This window comes from Oncorhynchus masou, chromosome 33, assembly GCF_036934945.1.
Source record: "Oncorhynchus masou masou isolate Uvic2021 chromosome 33, UVic_Omas_1.1, whole genome shotgun sequence".
In the NCBI taxonomy this organism is placed as follows: Eukaryota; Metazoa; Chordata; class Actinopteri; order Salmoniformes; family Salmonidae; genus Oncorhynchus; species Oncorhynchus masou.
Genome location: NC_088244.1, coordinates 8,335,749 through 8,358,238, shown reverse-complemented (window position 1 = coordinate 8,358,238; position 22,490 = coordinate 8,335,749). Strand labels below are relative to the sequence as shown.

The window sequence follows — 22,490 nt, the reverse complement described above, 5'->3', positions numbered from 1 at the left end:
GCAACAGTTGAGTGTGGAAATCAAACAAAAATGTTCTCATTATTGGGTATTCATCTCTCAGTCTTATTCTGTATCTCTCTCGTCCTCCTCTCTCGTCCCCCTCTCTCTCTCTCCTTCTCTCTCTCCCCCTCTCTGCTTCTCTCTCTTCCCCTCTCTCTCCCCCTCTCTGCTTCTCTCTCTTCCCCCCTCTCTGCTTCTCTCTTCCCCCCTCTCTCCCACTGTCTGCTTCTCTCTCTCCCCCTTTCTACCCTCCTCTCTCTCCCACTCTCTGCTTCTCTCTCTTCCCCTCTCTGCTTCTCTCTCTTCCCCTCTCTCTCCCCCTCTCTGCTTCTCTCTCTTCCCCCCTCTCTGCTTCTCTCTTCCCCCCTCTCTCCCACTGTCTGCTTCTCTCTCTCCCCCTTTCTACCCTCCTCTCTCTCCCACTCTCTGCTTCTCTCTCTTACCCGCTCTCTCTCCCCCTCTCTCTCTAGCAGAGCGGAAATCTTCCGAGAATTGTTTAATTCTTTGCGGCAAACAGTTCAGTATAACAGGCAGGAATGAGCACATAATGGTTTAATGGTTCAATGATTTAATGGTTTAATGGTTTAATGGTTCAATGGTTTACTGGTTGAATGGTTGAATGGTTTAATGATGCAATGATTTAATGGTTTAATGGTTTAATGGTTTAATGGTTCAATGGTCGAATGGTTGAATGGTTTAATGGTTTACTGGTTGAATGGTTGAATGGTTTAATGATGCAATGATTTAATGGTTTAATGGTTCAATGGTTTAATGGTTTAATGGTTTAATGGTTTAATGGTTCAATGGTTTAATGGTTTAAATGGTATAATTGTATCTACTCACTGCCTGTATACAGTATGTATGTAGGTCCAGAAAGACATGTGTTGTTTTTGTTATTTTAGTTTTACTCTGCCTGCAAACACGGTGGATGATTCAGAATCCAATGAAGAGCTTGAATTGATTCATTGACGTAGAGAGATACGAGCTCAAAGAAACATGGCACAGGTTTCAGAGGATTCAAGCACTGTTTAGGACAACAAACACAATCAACAAGGCAAACCCAAAGCCAAGTCGGCCAAGCGGTGTCAACGATGGCACCAAAAACCATCACCAAGCCCCAAGAGGGCACACGTGGAGAGTGGGGAGAGGTTCACGGATATAGATGTGGACATCAATGAAAGGCTTGCCAAACTTGATATCTTGGATATACTACGAGAGGACATCAATGCATTACGTGCCAGTCTACAATTCAGGCAATATCAGATTGATGATCTGAGGAAAGAGAACACAAGAGCTCAAAGGTACTGTAGACTCTATTTGCTGGCAAAGTGGTTCAAAGGGAGAACAAACAACTTAAAGAAACGTTGCTTGGATGTACAGTGTTGATCAATGCGGGACAATCTCATCTTTTCAGAGATACCGGAGGATGACAACAGCAGAGGCTGTGAGGACACATCAGGACTCTAGAGTAACTCCCTGGCTATTTTAATTTAATGTTCAAATCTGAGTTTGTGTTGTAGTGTAACGGTTTTCGTGTGGTGAAGGAGAGTCGGACCAAAATGCGGCGTGGTTATTGAGATTCATGTTTAATGGAACAAAGGAAACACAAATCAATACAAAAACAATAAATGTAACGTGAAAACCGAAACAGCCTAAACCTGGTGCAAACTAACACAAGACCGGAACAGGAACAATCACCCACAAAACCCAACACCAAACAGGCTACCTAAATATGGTTCCCAATCAGAGACAATGACTCACACCTGCCTCTGATTGAGAACCATATCAGGCCAAACATAGAATGCCCACTCATATCACACCCTGACCAAACAAAACATAGAAACATACAAAGCAAACTATGGTCAGGGTGTGACATGTAGTGTATCATGACAACTTTAATGAATACATGCTTTGTTGATCTCCACTATAATGAATACATGCTCTATTGATCTCCACTATAATGAATACATGCTCTATTGATCTCCTCTATAATGAATACATGCTCTATTGATCTCCACTATAATGAATACATGCTCTATTGATCTCCTCTATAATGAATGCATGCTCTATTGATCTCCACTATAATGAATACATGCTCTATTGATCTCCTCTATAATGAATGAATGCTCTATTGATCTCCACTATAATGAATGCATGCTCTATTGATCTCCACTATAATGAATGCATGCTCTATTGATCTCCACTATAATGAATACATACTCTATTGATCTCCACTATAATGAATACATGCTCTATTGATCTCCACTATAATGAATACATGCTCTATTGATCTCCTCTATAATGAATGCATGCTCTATTGATCTCCACTATAATGAATACATGCTCTATTGATCTCCTCTATAATGAATGAATGCTCTATTGATCTCCACTATAATGAATGCATGCTCTATTGATCTCCACTATAATGAATACATACTCTATTGATCTCCACTATAATGAATACATGCTCTATTGATCTCCACTATAATGAATACATGCTCTATTGATCTCCACTATAATGAATACATACTCTATTGATCTCCACTATAATGAATACATGCTCTATTGATCTCCACTATAATGAATACATACTCTATTGATCTCCACTATAATGAATACATGCTCTATTGATCTCCTCTATAATGAATGCATGCTCTATTGATCTCCACTATAATGAATACTGGCTCTATTGATCTCCTCTATAATGAATGCATGCTCTATTGATCTCCACTATAATGAATGCATGCTCTATTGATCTCCACTATAATGAATACATGCTCTATTGATCTCCTCTATAATGAATACATGCTCTATTGATCCCCACTATAATGAATACATGCTCTATTGATCTCCTCTATAATGAATGCATGCTCTATTGATCTCCACTATAATGAATACATGCTCTATTGATCTCCTCTATAATGAATGCATGCTCTATTGATCTCCACTATAATGAATACATGCTCTATTGATCTCCACTATAATGAATACATGCTCTATTGATCTCCTCTATAATGAATGCATGCTCTATTGATCTCCACTATAATGAATACATGCTCTATTGATCTCCTCTATAATGAATGCATGCTCTATTGATCTCCACTATAATGAATACATGCTCTATTGATCTCCACTATAATGAATATATGACCTATTGATCTCCTCTTGATAAGGAAAGGGTTGCATATAGCTCAGGTTAATGTATGTAGCCTTCCTAACAAAATACATGAGGTTTTTAACTTGGTCAATATAAATAATATTGATATTTTAGCTTTAACCGAAACACATTTGGATGCATCCGTTAATGATGGACAAATGAACATTCATGAATATAGTCTACTGAGAAGGGACAGGAATCATATATATAGTCTACTGAGAAGGGACAGGAATCATGGATATAGTCTACTGAGAAGGGACAGGAATCATAGATATAGTCTACCGAGAAGGGACAGGAATATGAATAGTGGGGGTGTAGCATTGTACATTCAGAAACACCTTTTAAGAGGAGGGATTACCTTAAATGTATGTCAAATAGAGGCACTTTGGGCTCAAGTACATCTGCCTCACCAGTACATCCACCTCACCAGGCAGCCATATTGGTAGGATGTGTGTATAGACCTACTAGCTCTAAGGTGTCCTATCTGGATGACTTATGTACTGGGGTTGACCAGGCCACTGATATTAATAATAGAGATGTATTTATCTTGAGTGATTTTAATACAAATTGGAAAGATCATAACAATTCAAATATAACTAAATTAATGAGATATGCCGAGAGCTGTGGTTTGAAACAAATGATTAATGACATTACTAGATCATCGACCGAGTTGGGTCACTGTTCAGACACGTGCATTGATCTGATCTTCTGTAATATACCATTGCAATGCTTAAAGGATATATTTATTTATTTTATTTGACCTTTATTTAACTAGGCAAGTCAGTTAAGAACAAATTCTTATTTTCAATGACGGCCTAGGAACAGTGGGTTAACTGCCTGTTCAGGGGCAGAATGACAGATTTGTAACTTGTCAATGAAAGTGGGCTGGACAGACCATATAATATTGTGGCCATAACCATGAACACTAAGTTTCCAAAGAAATCCAGAAGGATTGTGGTCAAGAGAAATTATAAAACATTTAGTCATGAGCAATTTCAGAATGATTTGTCTGCTGTACCCTCGGAGCTGATTTATCGAGAGGATTATTTAAATCACGATACAGAAGGTTTTATTGATTTGCTCACTGAGGTAATGGACCATCATGCCCCAGTGAAAAAGAATACAGTGGCAAAAGTCTTAGCAGACAAATTTGAACAAGAAATTGAAGAACAGAATTATAGAACACTACGTAAGTTATGTCGTTAAAATAAATCGCAAGAAGAAAAAAACGCTTTTGTAAAAACAAAGATTTTATTGATTGTAAAAATGATTGTAAAAATGTATGGAATACAGTGAAGGGCTTACTTGGTTAATCTATGTCACAATGCCCATCTAGTGTGGAGGTTGACGGAAGAACAATTACAAAACCAGCTGATATTGTTAATCATTGTGCCAAATTTTTTTACAATGAAATTGAATTGATTGAGATTATAATGGAAACACCCATTCTTCCAAACATGCTATTGTCCAATGGATTGATAGTCATGTAATGAGAGAGAGAGAGAAAAAAACTTCTCACTTCTCTTTTAGTCTACCATTGGTGTCAGTACAGGAGGTGTTAAACCTAAATGACTTAAATGTAAATGTAAATGTAAGTCATTATCTGATGGTAAATCTACAGGTTATGAGCTCATGGGGGGAAAAAAATGTACTTCGCTATGCTGCTTCCCCAGATTGCAGCTACACTGAAATACATGTTTAATTGGTCACTGGAAAAGGGGAAAATTACAAATGTATGGAAGCATGTGTCCAATCCTGAAAGACAGAAAATAACCCATTACTCCAGCCAATAGTCGACCAAGTAGTCTACTCCCTTCACCCAGTAATATATTGGAAGGTATTGTGACTAGACAAATGTGGTAGTATATGGAAAAGAATGATCTGATCACAGCCAATCAGCACGCTTATCACAAAAAACATTCCACTGTTTGATATGACTGACCAGTGGCTCAATGCTATGGATAATGGCAGGTTTGTAGGTGTAATATTTTTAGATTTTAGTGCAGCATTTGATTAGGTGGATCATGAAATAATTTTGAACAGAATTACTGCATTATGGGTTCATGGAGGCAGCATTGTATTGGGTACAGTCATATCTCACTGACAGGAAACAGTCCACCAATGTCATGGGTTTTCTTCCCTTCATGTTTTAAACTGTGGAATACCGCAGGGCAGCTGCCTTAGGTCGCTTCTTTACTTAATATAAACCAACGATCTTCCTTACGCCTTTTCTGAATCTCAAGCTACTACATTCGCAGATGATACTACAATTTATACAGCAAGACAATCAGTTCCCCAAGCTTTACAAGTAGATCAGTGAGTGGAACAAATTTGTTTTGAACAGCAAGAAAACCAAGGTTATGTTGGTCTGTTCCACCAGGAAAAGACCAACACAACATGGGATGCAATTGAGTATGGGGGAGTAACAATGTATGAAGTTGCAGATACCAGACTACTAGGGGTGCAGCTAAACAACTGCTTATCATGGTCATCTCAAATAACTCATATATGTATATAAAAAAAAGCATGCTCAGAAGGATAGCTAAATATTTACTGGGAAAGATTATTTAGCCAACAACCCAAGGATTAATTGTGAGTCAGGTCATCTATTGTTCTGTGGTCTGGGGAAATGCAACAGCAAGTTAAATTAAACTAGGAGGCTGCAGATTGAACAGAACAAAGTCGCAAGTGCTGTTGTAGGGTGGAGATATGATTATTCTGTTGTAGTCATGCACAATGCTCTTGGGTGCTCATTGATCAACAAGATAATTGAAAAAACATTCTCAATTTATTTCACAATGTACACCATTTAAAACGGCCAAACTCCATTCACAACAGTATTCAGTTGGTAAGAGACAGACATTCAGTCAACACTAGGAATAGATTGTCCACCATCTATGTGTTATCCAGACAGAAAAGAGAAACAGGAAAAATAACATTTTGATCCAGAGCAATAAAGAAATTGAATAATGTATCTGAGAAACCCAGAAACCTTTCAATATATACATCAAACAGTACTTTAGAACCATTTAAATGTACTAAATTGAAAGGATTTGCAGGACTATGGCAGATGAAGGAACCACTCTATTTTATAAGACTGTCAGAATTATTTGTCTGGTCAATATGTCAGTTGTCTGTAACAGTGTGTAATATGTGAAAATGTGTTCGTATTACAAATTGTATTTTAATGTTTAAGGACTCTTGGAAGATTAGTTCTAATGAGGACTAAGAGAGATCCTAATCAAATAAAAAATTATCTCCTTCTCTCCCCCCACTCTCTCGCTGTGTGGGTGTGTGTGGGTGTGTGCGTGTGGGTGTGTGCGTGTGTGTGTGTGCGTGTGTGTGTGTGTGTGTGTGTGTGTGTGTGCGTGCAGTATTACATAGAGCTCCACAGTAGCCATACAACATGCCCATTTCTTGAATTACTAAATTCACAGTTAAAAATGCTGAAATGAAAAATTATTACTTAATTTAAACGAATAATAAATGTATTCTTGTTTTTTTCTTCTGATTTGCATGAGTTTTATTTATTCACAGAGGAAGCTAATTGTCAACAGGTAGTGCTGGCACCTTCCCATAAAAGAAAGAAGTAAATATTTCAGAAAGCTGTTATTTAGAGCTGAATGTACTGCCCAAGCCGCTCTTGAAATATTGGTGCGTAAAAATACCACCATTACTGATTGACGCCGAAGTCAGGAGGACTTTCAAACCCACCTGAATCACTATCTTCAATACGACAGGAGGCACGATGGTGGTGCATATCTTCTCCCGGTGGGGTCCATGATACTTCTGTCCCATGGTGAAGAGCATCGGAGAGGCCAGGAGGAACGAAGCCACCCACATCCCGCTGATCAGCTTTTTGGTGCGGCTGCAGGACATGATGCTCTTCGCCTTGAAAGGGTGGCATATCGCCATATAACGCTCGACGCTGAGGCTGGCGATGTTGAACGCCGTGGCATACGAGCAGGCATCCCGAATGAAATAGTAGCCTTTACAAACAACTCCTCCGAACGCCCACGGATGATGGACCCAGATGAAATTATATAGCTCGACGGGCATGCTGAGGACTAGTATTAGCAGGTCGGAGACGGCGAGACTGGACAGGTGGTAGTGGACAGTGCTTTGGATATTCTGGAGGGACTTCTTGGTCACCAGGGTGTATAGCGTAACAGAGTTCCCTAAGCAGCCGACGGCAAAGAGCGCGATATAGATCACAGTGACCAGGACCTTAGAGTAGATGTTAGTGTTGACGTCCAATGAGTCCTCCTGATCGAGCTCCGATCCGTTGTCAAACAGAGAGTAGTTATCCAGACGCAGAGAGTAGTTGTTCCCCCTAGTCAGAAGTTTCTGCGCCAGCGCGCGTAACTCTAGAAAGTCGCGCCCTCTCTGTGTAAAATTCAGCTCCATAGCCTGCTTTTTTCTGCATCTACAGAAACACCGCACTATATTAAAATCCCGTTGAGAAAACACATGTAGTGTTTTCGCGTAAAAGCGGGAAGGGGAGAGTACCGGTTTGAGGCCAAGAGGAAAGTTGTGATGGTTTTATATCTGGCACAGGAGGAGGCGTGCTGGACTCGCAACCTTGAGCGATGACGGAGTGCCATTCAGTGATTGGCGTTTTCTCTTTGTTATAATCCATTGATATTTAACTTTGAATACCTAAAATAGACTCAATCTTCATAAACAGTGTCTTACCATTCCATGTAATAAAAGGTATACATGTATGTCTATAAATGATGACTGAAATATCTCGCTGGATGGATATATTTGAATGACTGAATGAAAATTAGAATGGTCGTTCCATGAAATGAGTGCCTTTTGCGTCTCTTTGATAAGTAGACATTGTGCATCATTATTGCATTTTTAAAGCCTGTTATATTAAATGACGTTCCTTTTAATATAGACCACATGGAGAAATCAATAAATACATGTTCTTTATATGAATAAAGGCTTGCTAATGCTCCAAAATTCATCATTTTGATGTGCCCCTTCCGTCAAACCTTTAAAAAAAATATATATTTAACTTGTCAAGTCAGTTAAGAACAAATTCTTATTTACAATGACTGCCTACCACAGCCAAACCCAGACAACACTAAGCCAATTGTGCGCTGCTTATGCAACTCCCAATCACAGCTGGCTGTGATGCAGCCTGGGTATGAACCAGGTACTGTAGTGACACCTCTTGCACTTTTTGTCTTAGACCACTGTTCCACTCATAAACTATGTGTCACTTCTAGGAATTCTCTTTGTCCAAAAAGGTCTAAAATGGTCACCGTTGTAAAGTCCTAGTTATTTTGTTGCTTTGACAAAGTTGTTTCTGAACATTATTATTTGTATCATGTGATTAGTGATTAATTTATGTCCGTCCCTCATTTTTTAGGTCACTCCTGTTATGTGAACTAAACACTTGTTTTAACATAGTCAAACTATTAATTAAAAAAAAACACACAAAAAACTCAACATTGAACATCTACTAGTCAAATCATAGTGTAAAAGCAGGTTAGCTGGTTCTTGTCTTTTAGACCATTTCTGGTGATCTGTGGTGGGAAACTGACTGTGTAGACTAGAGCATAACACACTGCATGTGCCAGATCCTCTCTCTCACCCTGGGGTGGCTCAAATCCCCATTCTTATACACCACAAAGGTGCCCCTGGGAGCCATACACACACACACACACACACACACACACACACACACACACACACACACACACACACACACACACACACACACACACACACACACACACCCTTTCCCCATAGTGTGTATCAAGGTTGAAAGTAAAAACTCTTCCAAAGCTGTAAACCGTACACGACAGATTGAATTAAACATTGCACAGAGTGAGATGCCAGGTGCTAATGACCAAAACTCAATGGACAGAAAATAATGTCGCCGGAGGACAGCCTCTGAAAGGTAATGGGATTTTAATGTTCTATCTGTTGCTGCTGCTGAGCCCACTGAGGCTGCCAAGTCTGACGTTGCACACAATTAATCACCTCAGGACGTTACACACAGTTAATCACCTCAGGACGTTACACACAGTTAATCACCTCAGGACGTTACACACAGTTAATCACCTCAGGACGCTACACACAGTTAATCACCTCAGGACGTTACACACAGTTAATCACCTCAGGACGTTACACACAGTTAATCACCTCAATCACCTCAGGACGTTACACACAGTTAATCACCTCAGGACGCTACACACAGTTAATCACCTCAGGACGCTACACACAGTTAATCACCTCAGGACGCTACACACAGTTAATCACCTCAGGACGCTACACACAGTTAATCACCTCAGGACGCTACACACAGTTAATCACCTCAGGACGCTACACACAGTTAATCACCTCAGGACGCTACACACAGTTAATCACCTCAGGACGCTACACACAGTTAATCACCTCAGGACGCTACACACAGTTAATCACCTCAGGACGCTACACACAGTTAATCACCTCAGGACGCTACACACAGTTAATCACCTCAGGACGCTACACACAGTTAATCACCTCAGGACGCTACACACAGTTAATCACCTCAGGACGCTACACACAGTTAATCACCTCAGGACGCTACACACAGTTAATCACCTCAGGACGCTACACACAGTTAATCACCTCAGGACGCTACACACAGTTAATCACCTCAGGACGCTACACACAGTTAATCACCTCAGGACGCTACACACAGTTAATCACCTCAGGACGCTACACACAGTTAATCACCTCAGGACGCTACACACAGTTAATCACCTCAGGACGTTACACACAGTTAATCACCTCAGGACGCTACACACATTTAATCACCTCAGGACGCTACACACAGTTAATCACCTCAGGACGCTACACACAGTTAATCACCTCAGGACGTTACACACAGTTAATCACCTCAGGACGTTACACACAGTTAATCACCTCAGGACGTTACACACAGTTAATCACCTCAGGACGTTACACACAGTTAATCACCTCAGGACGTTACACACAGTTAATCACCTCAGGACGCTACACACAGTTAATCACCTCAGGACGCTACACACAGTTAATCACCTCAGGACGCTACACACAGTTAATCACCTCAGGACGCTACACACAGTTAATCACCTCAGGACGCTACACACAGTTAATCACCTCAGGACGTTACACACAGTTAATCACCTCAGGACGTTACACACAGTTAATCACCTCAGGACGCTACACACAGTTAATCACCTCAGGACGTTACACACAGTTAATCACCTCAGGACGTTACACACAGTTAATCACCTCAATCACCTCAGGACGTTACACACAGTTAATCACCTCAGGACGCTACACACAGTTAATCACCTCAGGACGCTACACACAGTTAATCACCTCAGGACGCTACACACAGTTAATCACCTCAGGACGCTACACACAGTTAATCACCTCAGGACGCTACACACAGTTAATCACCTCAGGACGTTACACACAGTTAATCACCTCAGGACGCTACACACAGTTAATCACCTCAGGACGCTACACACAGTTAATCACCTCAGGACGCTACACACAGTTAATCACCTCAGGACGTTACACACAATTAATCACCTCAGGACGTTACACACAGTTAATCACCTCAGGACGTTACACACAGTTAATCACCTCAGGACGTTACACACAGTTAATCACCTCAGGACGCTACACACAGTTAATCACCTCAGGACGCTACACACAGTTAATCACCTCAGGACGCTACACACAGTTAATCACCTCAGGACGCTACACACAGTTAATCACCTCAGGACGCTACACACAGTTAATCACCTCAGGACGTTGCACACAGTTAATCACCTCAGGACGTTGCACACAGTTAATCACCTCAGGACGCTACACACAGTTAATCACCTCAGGACGCTACACACAGTTAACCTCACCTCAGGACGCTACACACAGTTAATTTTTATTTTTTATTTTTTTTATTTCACATTTATTTAACCAGGTAGGCAAGTTGAGAACAGGTTCTCATTTGCAACTGCGACCTGGCCAAGATAAAGCATAGCAGTGTAAACAGACAACACAGAGTTACACATGGAGTAAACAATTAACAAGTCAATAACACAGTAGAAAAAAAGGGAGTCTATATACATTGTGTGCAAAAGGCATGAGGAGGTAGGCGAATAATTACAATTTTGCAGATTAACACTGGAGTGATAAATGATCAGATGGTCATGTACAGGTAGAGATATTGGTGTGCAAAAGAGCAGAAAAGTAAATAAATAAAAACAGTATGGGGATGAGGTAGGTGAAAATGGGTGGGCTATTTACCAATAGACTATGTACAGCTGCAGCGATCGGTTAGCTGCTCAGATAGCAGTTGTTTGAAGTTGATGAGGGAGATAAAAGTCTCCAACTTCAGGGATTTTTGCAATTCGTTCCAGTCACAGGCAGCAGAGAACTGGAACAAAAGGCGGCCAAATGAGGTGTTGGTTTTAGGGATGATCAGTGAGATACACCTGCTGGAGCGCGTGCTACGGGTGGGTGTTGCCATCGTGACCAATGAACTGAGATAAGGCGGAGCTTTACCTAGCATGGACTTGTAGATGACCTGGAGCCAGTGGGTCTGGTGACGAATATGTAGCGAGGGCCAACCGACTAGAGCATACAGGTCGCAGTGGTGGGTGGTATAAGGTGCTTTAGTGACAAAACGGATGAGTCTGGAAGGAGAGTTTACAGTCTAGCCAGACACCTAGGTACTTATAGATGTCCACATATTCAAGGTCGGAACCATCCAGGGTGGTGATGCTAGTCAGGCGTGCGGGTGCAGGCAGCGAACGGTTGAAAAGCATGCATTTGGTTTTACTAGCGTTTAAAACCTGTTAAAGATAGGGCTGTCTGCTGCCCCCTTTGGAGGAATTGCGTGCCCATAGTAAACAGAAAAAAAATCAGTCAAAAATTGCTAATATATGCATATAAAAGATAGTATTGAATAGAAAACACTCTAAAGCTTCTAAAACCGTTTAAATTATGTCTGTATGTAAAGCAGAACTCTCAGGGCAGTCATTCTCCCAAACTCTCTCTTGTCATCATAAAAGTTGGCCCAACTTTGACGTCATCGCCCCCACCCTTCGCAAGCACCTACACACCTGGGAACAGTTTCTATGTCTTCAGCGCGATGTCTGCTTTCAATGGGGCTTCTCATTGTGAGAATCGCACGCTCATGAGAGTTTTGGCGGGCTGAAACCTTTTGGTTACATTCATGCGCGCTCTCCTCAGGTGATCTCTCTCTTCCAAGATTGATTAAACAATGCTTGTGTTTCTGTTCGTCCTCAGGATTGTTGTGCACCTTTTATAACATGCTAAAGCTTGATTCTGAACATAGTTTGACAAGTTTAATCGACATATACTATGTAATTTCGACGTTTTGGTGCGCATCCACTTGACTTTTGGCTGCATTTGAACCGAAATATGTCGTGTTTGATAACCGAAAGACACAGACTTCAAAACTAAACGCTGTTTTTGGTAAGTATAATTCCTTCCAGGTCTTCTGATGGAAGAACAGCAAAGGTAAGGGAATATTTATGTGGTAAATTTGGGTTTCTGTGGACTCCAAGATAGAGGAGCCATAATGCTAATTTCTGAGCGCCGACTCATATTATAGCCTAGTGAACGAATTCTGTAACGTTAAAAATAAATGTAACACAGCGATTGCATTTAGAAGTGTATCTTTCTATATATATGTAGAACATGCATATTTAGTTAAGGTTTATGATGTGTATTGCTTGTTATCTGACGTTATCTGCCGGAGCTATCGTCATTTCTCAGGACATTTGAGTAGCATTTTTTGAACAATGCGTCATTGTAAACAGAGATTTATGGATATATATAGCATATTATTGAAAAAAAAACATAAATGTACTGTGTAACATGTTATATTACTGTCATCTGATGAAGATTTCAAAAGGTTAGTGAATTATTTTTCTTTTAATCCTGCGTTTGTTGATTGCATATTTTGTTCAACTTGGCTATGCAAATTAGCTGTGTCTTCGGTGGTGGTTTGACATAAATATGTGCTATGTTTTCGCCGTAAAACATTTTAGAAATCTGACTTGCTGGGTAGATAAACAAGGTGTTTATCTTTCATTTGAGCTATTGGACTTGTTAATGTGTGGAGGTCCGTCCGTTACTATAGCATAAATACATCATGTGTAGTATGTTCTGTAGAAAGCAGGTCTGTAAGTAGGTTATTTTGCAAAAATGTCTCTCATTAGCAAATACCTTTCCGGTTTTCTCAATTTTATTTTCCAACCGACCGACCGACCAGGCTATGCTGGAGGGCTGCTCCACTCTGTCTGCAGGCCTGTCCCAGTCGTCACACAACACACCTATAAGAGCCTCTCAGAGCTCTACTTAGCAGCTCCTCCTGGCTTAACGCTTTTGTGTTTGAGAAAGAGACGTCAGATGATTCATTGTGTGGAAGTATACATACGTGTGATGCGTCAGAACACAACTCATAAAACACTGCAACACATTTTACCTTCACAATTTTATGTAATATGCCAACATATGAACAATAATGAGTACACGTAAAGGCCCTATCAAGAACAATATGTAGAGAGGAATTGTCACAGTGAAACTTAACTTGGGTTGATAGAGACACATTTTGTTATTTCTCTCTGTTCATGTCGATGTAATGTTGATAGTTTGTATTTTTTATGCCGGGGTGGCAGGGTAGTCTAGTGGTTAGAGCGTTGGGCTAGTAACTTGGAAGGTTGCAAGTTCAAACTCCCGAGCTGACAAGGTACAAATCTGTCATTCTGCCCCTGAACAGGCAGTTAACCCACTGTTCCTAGGCCGTCATTGAAAATAAGAATTTGTTCTTAACTGACTTGCCTAGTTAATTAAAGGTAAAAATAAATGTCACTGGAAAACAACAAGATTAAACCTCAGCTAGTACTACCATCCACTTGAAAGGTTTTCAGTTCTGTCTATAAGCTGTACTTGAACGTATGTTTCAGACACATAGGATAATTAACAGTGGACTGAGGCAAGGTGGATGGCTGTCTACTCCCTACTGTTGAGAAGACTGGGAGATGTGTGGAGGAGGAGTGCCAACGTCTCTGGACTCTGGCTGGGACGTTAACACCACCTGCCACAGAAATACACTCTATATCTTAGAATGTAAGACTCAGGAGTGGGGGAGAGTTTGTCTGGGGGGGTGGGGAAGAGGGCGAAGTGAGGATAAGGCGTGGGAACACCTTCTGTAACCTGCATGAGGAGGTGTGGACTCCAGCAGAACAGTATCACAAATGGAAATGTGCAAGAAGACACGTTGAGAGAAACCAGACGCACGATTCCTCCAACTATAATGTTTCATAGTTTATAATCATATAATTAAAAAGTTAAAGCCATCGACTTTGTTCTCTGTAGTAAAAAGAAAAGGCGTGATAAGCTAATACGTATTACATGATAACTCAAAATAACATGGACTGTCTTTTAATTTATTTGTATTTTTTTTTTGTGTTACAAAGTGATATATTAAATAACCTTTCTTCCAGCTCCTGAAAGATAATGGATCGCAGAATCTCATTGCTTGGTAAAACTGGAGTGACGAAGACTTCCTCAGGGAACTTGGCCAATAAATGATGAAGGATGATTATTCTTCCTCGTGTGTTACCAAAGATCGTTCAGTAGGGACTGCTATCGCTGTGTAACATGGGCTGTTTCCCAGTGTGTACATGTCAGTGAGAATATCTTTAACGATACGAAGTAGAGGCTCAGTATTGAGAAGTCAGAATATAAACAGAGCTTGACCAGTCTTGATTAGTCGGCTCTGGAAGGTCATGGATCTTTACACTAATAGCTCCTAACACTTAGTCTATTGTCTTCGTGTTTTTATTATTCTTCACTGATTTTCAATAGGATGGAAAGAGAGGAGGGTAAAAAACAGTTTTACAAGAACAATGGTTTTGCAGACGATTTTGTTGATGGTGACTAAAGATAAACATTCCTGTTTCCAGTTGTACCTGTTTTGCAAAATGTGACATTTAAAATATAACTCAGAATGAATATGGAAGTCTTCTTCTGATTGACTTCTCAATCACTTTTAAATTCAATCCTGACCACTTGTCTTTTTTGTTGTTGTTGTTCTCTGTGATCGAGAATAACATTTTCTGGAGCTCATTTCCGTGAGACAGGACATTTTAATAAGACAGTTCACTTTTGTTATGATAATGGTGCATTCAGATTACAGTACAGGCAATGATTATCAGACAACAACAGCTACAATTTTAACATGAATGGTACATGTAAAAAAAAAAAAAAAATTAAAAAAAGATATTTCAGAGATCATTTCGGTCATTGCTGATGTCGTCTGAATTTGTGAGTTTCTGTATTTATATAATCTTGTGTCTATATGTTACCACCATTCCCATGTGGCCTCTCCTTAGTGCAATGCCTTTCCAATTTAACCCTGCATATCCACAGCACCTGCAGCTATTCCATCCACTCTCAGAAAAGAAGGGCACAGTATTGTTACCTGGTTGACATAAATATGCAATTACACATAACGTACCTTCAGAGAGACACATATGATATCACCTTTTAGGGTACATGTGCGTATAATCCAGTATAACGGTAAAAGTTTGTACCCCATGTTTTTCTTATATTAAAAAAAAGGTACAAGCATCTCAATACTCTCAAAAAAAGGGGTACAGTGAAGGTGCATTTCTGTTCCTCAGGGGGGACATTTGTTTTTTCTATTCTCAAGTCTCTCACTAATGATTCTTGATGGTGCTGACCTGTACTTTTGCTTAGCAGAAAGCTACACCTTAATATGGAGTTGACCCCCCCCCCCCCCTCTTTGCTGCGATAACAGCCTCCACTCTTCTGGGAATGCTTTCCACTAGATGCTGGAACATTGCTGCAGGGACTTGCTTCCATTCAGCCACAAGAGCGTTAGTGAGGTCGGGCACTGATGTAGGGCGATTAGGCCTGGCTCGCAGTCGGCGTTCCAATTTATTCCAAAGGTGTTCGATGGATTTGAGGTCAGGGCTTTGTGCAGGCCAGTCAAGTTCTTCCACGATAAACCATTGATTGATTTGCACTTTTTTAGCATAAGTACGTTCATCTTTAGGAGACAGAACGCGTCTCCTTCCTGAGCGGTATGACGGCTGCGTGGTCCCATGGTGTTTATACTTGTGTACTGTTGTTTGTACAGATGAACATGGTACCTTCAGGCATTTGGAAATTGCTCCCAAGGATGAACCAGACTCGTGGAGGTAAAAAAAAAAATCTGAGGTCTTGGCTGATTTCTTTTGATTTTCCCATGATAGGCACTGAGTTCGAAGGTAGGCCTTGAAATACATTGACAAGTACACCTCCAATTGACTCAAATGATGTCTTAGCCTATCAGAAGCTTTTTAAAACCATTACATAATTTTCTGTAATTTTCCAGGCTGTTTAAAGGCACAGTCAACTTAGTGTATGTAAACTTCTGACCCACTGGAATTGTGATGCAGCGAGTTATAAGTGAAATAATCTGTCTGTAAACAATTGTTGGAAAAATGACTTGTGTCATGCACAAAGTAGATGTCCTAACTGACTTGCCAAAACTATAGTTTGTTAACAAGAAATATGTGGAGTGGTTGAAAAACAAGTTTTAATGACTCCAAGTGTATGTAAACTTCTGACTTCAAATGTATCTGTCAGCAACAGGTGTGAGTGAAATAACTGAATCCTCTCATTTAAAGAGGTGTCCACAACTACAGTACCAGTAAAATGTTGAACACACCTATTCTTTCAAGGGCTTTTCTTTCTTTTTACTATTTTCCACATCAAAGCTATGAAATAACAGATGTACTCTTGTTGTAACCAAAAAAGTGTTTAACAAATCAAGATATAGTTTATATTATTCAAAGTAGCCACCCTTTTCCTTGATGACAGCTATGTACACTTTTGGCATTATCTCAAACAGCTTCACCTCCAGTCCAACTCGTCCCAAACCATCTCAATTGGGTTGAGGTCGGGTGATTGTGGAGGCCAGGTCATCTGATGCAGTTCACTCTCTTTCTCTTTCAAATAGCCCTTAAACAGCCTGGAGTTGTGTCCCGTTAAAAAACAAATGATAATGGGACTAAGCCCAAACCAGATGGGATGGCGTATCAAAGTTCAAGCCATCAATAGAAGGACCAATCTACAGCAATGTGCCGAAAATTCCTTCTCTGCTCTCAAGAACGTGCACAGGAGGCTGGTAGCACCTAAATTAGGGAGGATGGGATCATGGTAATGTCTGGAGCAGAATTAGTGGAATGGCCATTCCAATTTGCTCCATTCCAGACATTATTATGAGTCGTCCTCCCCTCAGCAGCCTCGCGGATGGATTTAAAATTACCCCTCGGGTATGTTATCCTGGAGCCGGGCCAGTTCGACCATCCTGGAGTCTCAATAAGTATCTAGTGCAGAAGGAAACCAACTGATTCTTTAGAGAAAGCCTTCCCAGTTCCCACAAATTATACTTCAAAGGAAAGTTGCCTACACAAACCCTATCCTTCCATTTTCTGATTGATATTCCTTAGCAGTGGTGTGAGTTGGAATGAGGTCTTTCATATTTCAAATAGGCGGTATTGTGGATTCTCTAAGGTACTGTATGTATTATTGATCCAGCAAGGCCTCTTATGTGAGGAACTAGTTTAAGGATGCACAGAGCTCGTCTGTCAGGGTCAGGGGTCAGTGTACATGCTGGAGAAGACTCTTGACAGGACCTCAGTGCTCAGCATCAAGATCAATGAGGGTTTGGAGTTTTTCAATGTTTTTCAATGACTGTACAGTGCATTCGGAAAGTATTCAGACACCTTGACTTTTTCCACATTTTGTTACATTGCAGCCTTATTCTAAAACGTATTAAATTGTTTTTTTCCCCTCATGAATCTATACACAATAGCCCACAATGACAAAGCAAAAACAGGTTTTTCGAAATGTTTGCAAATGTATTACAAATAAAAAAACGGAAAAAATTACATTTACATAAGTATTCAGACCTTTTACTCAGTACTTGAAGCACATTTGGAAGAGATTACAGCCTTGAGTCTTCTTGGGTATGATGCTACAAGCTTGGCACACCTGTATTTGGGAAGTTACTCCCATTCTTCTCTACAGATCCTCTCAAGCTCTGTCAGTATGGATGGGGAGCGTTGCTGCACAGCTATTTTCTGGTCTCTCCAGAGATGTTCGATTGGGTTCAAGTACAGGCTCTGGCTGGGCCACTCAAGGACATTTAGAGTCCCAAAGCCACTCCTCCGTTGTCTTGGCTGTGTGCTTAGGGATGTTTTCCTGTTGGAATGTGAACTTTCGCCGCATTCTGAGGTCCTGAGCGCTCTGGAGAAGGGTTTTATCAAGGATCTCTCTGTACTTTGCTCCGTTCATCTTTCCCTTGATCCTGACTAGCCTTCCAGTCCCTGCTGCTGAAAAACATTCCCACAGCATGATTCTGCCACCACCATGCTTCAACGTAGTGATGGTGCCAGGCTTCCTCTTGACATAACTCTTGGCATTCAGGCCAAAGCGTTTAATCTTGGTTTCATCTGAACAGAGAATCTTGTTTCTCATGGTCTGAGAATCCTTTAGGTGCCTTTTGGCAAATTCCAAGCAGGCTGTCATGTGCCTCTTACTGAGGAGTGGCATCAGTCTTGCCACCTCTACCATAAAGGCCTGATTGGTGGAGTACTGCAGATATGGTTGTCCTTCTGGAAGGTTCTCCCATCTCCACAGCGGAACTCTGGAGCTCTGTCAGAGTGACCATATGGCTCTTGGTCACCTCCCTGACCAAGGCCCTTCTCCCCCGATTGCTCAGGTTGGCCGGGCAGCCAGTTCTAGGAAGAGTCTTGGTGGTTCCAAACGTATTCCATTTAAGAATGATGGCGGTCACTGTGTTCTTGGGGACCTTCAATGCAGCAGGAATGTTTTGGTACCCTTCCCCAGATCTGTGCCTCGACCCAATCATGTCTCGGAGCTCTACGGACAATTATTTCGACCTCATGGCTTGGTTTTATCTCTGACATGCACTGTCAACTGTGGGACCTTATATAGACATGTGTGTGCCTTTCCAAATCATATCCAATCAATTGAATTTACCGCTGGTGGATGTTTAATGTAAACAAGATGCACCTGAGCTCAATTTCAAGTCTCATAGCAAAGGGTCTGAATACTTATGTAAATAAGATATTTCTGTTTAAAAAAAATAACATTTCATTTGCAACAATTTCTAAAAACCTGTTTTCACTTTGTCATTATGAGTTATTGTGTGTAGATTCATGAGGATTTGTATTTATTTAATAGATTTTACAATAACGCTGTAACATAACAAAATGTTAAAAATGTCAAGCTGTCTGAATAATTTCTGAATGCACTGTATTTGTGCAAGCTGGGTTTTCTCCAGCGCAAAGTAGATCTTCAGTAGATCTTCAGTAGATGGTCAGTAGATCTTGTAGTAGATGGTCAATAGATCGTCAGTAGATCTTCAGTAGATGGTCAGTAGATGGTCAGTAGGTGGTCAGTAGATCTTAAGTAGATGGTCAGTAGATCTTCAGTAGATGGTCAGTAGGTGGTCAGTAGATCTTCAGTAGATGGTCAGTAGATCTTGTAATAGAAGGTCAGTAGATGGTCAGTAGATCTTGTAGTAGATGGTCAGTAGTTGGTCAGTAGATCTTGTAGTAGATGGTCAGTAGATCTTCATTAGATGGTCAGTAGATCCTCAGTAGTTGGTCAGTAGATCTTGTAGTAGATGGTCAGTAGATCTTGTAGTAGATGGTCAGTAGATCTTTTAGTAGATCCTCAGTAGATGGTCAGTAGATCTTGTAGTAGATGGTCTGTAGATCTTCAGTAGGTGATCAGTAGATCTTGTAGTAGATGGTCAGTAGATTTTCAGTAGGTGGTCAGTCGATGGTCAGTCGATCTTCAGTAAGTGGTTAATAGATGTTTAATAGATGGTCAGTAGATGGTCAGTAGATGGTCAGTAGATGGTCAGTAGATGGTCAGTAGATGGTCAGTAGATGGTCAGTAGATGGTTAGTAGATGGTCAGTAGATGGTCAGTAGATGGTTAGTAGATGGTCAGTAGATGGTTAGTAGATGGTCAGTAGATGGTCATTAGATGGTCAGTAGATGGTCAGTAGATGGTTAGTAGATGGTCAGTAGATGGTTAGTAGATGGTCAGTGTCTGATATCTGACACCATAATTAATCTGTTATTTAACCCTTTTACTTTTCTCTATAGATTGACGTTCATGCGTCTCTCCCTTGTCAAGCTCAGACATTTAAATATGAATATATTTCTCATGTTATTAATAGAGCTTGAGACGTGACTCCATTATTATTCTATATAAGCATAAGATCCACCCCAGAAGAAGCTATGCCACATCAGACTGAGTTAATGTTCGGCAGTGTAGGAAAACAACCCCTTCACCCTCCCACTCCTTCCGCAAACGTTACTGGTGAATCTCGCCCTGGTCGTGCTCTGACATACAAGTTTCACATTTTATTAGCGTATGTATGGGATACACCTGCTATGCACCGCCCAACGAAAGCTTACTTGCAGGTTCCTTCCTAACAATGCAACAACAACAATAGAAGATGAGATAGAAACATACATCAGCGTGTCTATCAATGCAGCGTGAGCTGTGACGCTGTTGTTATTTTATATTAGCATAAAATTATAATATAACGGCATCACAGCGAATGATATAAAATAACCCCAGCTTCTGTGTTCCCAGCAGACGCTACATTAGACCTGATTTAATGTTTTGTTAATGTAGGGGGGGGGGAACCCTCGTTCTTCTAACATTTCTGGTGAATGATATTCCTTTCCTCTACCACCTGTGGACATGTTACCGTGTAACACCACATGATTTACCTGTCTCTCTCTCTTGTTTCCTGACAGCGTGTTAATAACATTTAGGCTTCATTTCTTTTGCGCCGCGTTGGGATTGGTTAATGCCGTGCCTTTGTCACCATGTGACTTGTGGGTCATGTGCAGGTGGTGGATGGGCGCTCCGCTGTAACACTCGACAAATTGTCACCCGTCTGCTGCATACTCATTAGCACAGCTTATCTGTCATCAGGTGCCTATGGGAAGAGCATGCCCTCAACGCTGTTGAAGGAGGAAGAGGTGGAGAGACAAGAAAGAGAGAGATTGAACCTGTTTTTCATCTCCTGAAATGAGAAGGTTTGGGCTGTAATCAGGGAGTCAGGTTTTATGTGTTTACATAGAAGTGCCAAGTCTCAATCAACCCAGACATAAGTAGAAGTTACCCTCTGAGGAGTTGCTAGCTGACTTGATTCCTGAAGACATCCCTACATTTACATTACATTTAAGTCATTTGGCAGACGCTCTTATCCAGAGCGACTTACAAATTGGTGAATTCACCTTATGACATCCAGTGGAACAGCCACTTTACAATAGTGCATCTAAATCATTTAAGGGGGGGGGGGTGAGAAGGATTACTTTATCCTATCCTAGGTATTCCTTGAAGAGGTGGGGTTTCAGGTGTCTCCAGAAGGTGGTGATTGACTCCGCTGTCCTGGCGTCCCTACAGACCAAAGCATGTTAAAGGCTTGATGTGTTAATTCCATAAAGGCATCAGAACAGAGAGGTGCTCGTGGGTCTGAGGAATTTGGAGACCACCACTCATCCCCACTTTCACTGAGCTGAGTGAGAACAGGTAGAAGCTCTAGTCTGCTGTCTGCTATCCCTACGGCTGATAAGAGCACATAGTGTCTGTGTGATAGAGGATGTGTGAAACAGTAGTCAAATACATTTTTCTTGGTCACATACACATTAGCAGATGTTAATGCGAGGGTAGTGACATGCTTGTGCTTCTAGTTCTGACAGTGCAGTAATATCTAACAAGTAATCTAATAATTTCCCAACAACTACCTAATAATACACACAAATCTAAAGGGGTGAATGAGAATATGTACACCTAAATACATGGATGCGCGGTGGCCGAGTGGCATAGGCAAGATGCAGTAGATGGTATAAAAAACAGTATATACATATGAAATGAGTAATGTAAGATATGTAGACATTATTAAAGTGGCATTGTTTAAAGTGACTGGTGAACCATTTATTAAAGTTGCCAGTGATTGGTTCTCGGTGTAGCAGCCTTGAGATAGAAGCTGTTTTTCAGTCTCTCGGTCCCAGCTTTGACGTACCTGTACTGACTTCGCCTTTTGGATGGTAGCGGGGTGAACAGGCAATGGCTCGGGTGGTTGTTGTCCTTGATGATCTTTTTGGCCTTCCTGTGACATCGGGTGCTGTAGGTGTTGTCGTGTCTTTGGCTATGCCGGATTAAATGATATGACCTGCTAT

At 40.9% G+C, this 22,490-nt stretch overlaps 1 protein-coding gene across 1 annotated transcript in view; it reads right to left on the bottom strand.

The window, feature by feature from the left end:
* LOC135527509 (neurotensin receptor type 1-like) overlaps window positions 1-7,564 on the bottom strand; it is a 56,468-nt gene extending 48,904 nt beyond the window's left edge. Inside the window, exon 1 of the mRNA XM_064956012.1 lies at window positions 6,872-7,564. Within this exon, the coding sequence (XP_064812084.1) occupies window positions 6,872-7,564 (693 nt within the window). The remainder of the gene's footprint in view (window positions 1-6,871) is intronic.
* Between the last annotated feature and the right edge of the window lie 14,926 nt (window positions 7,565-22,490).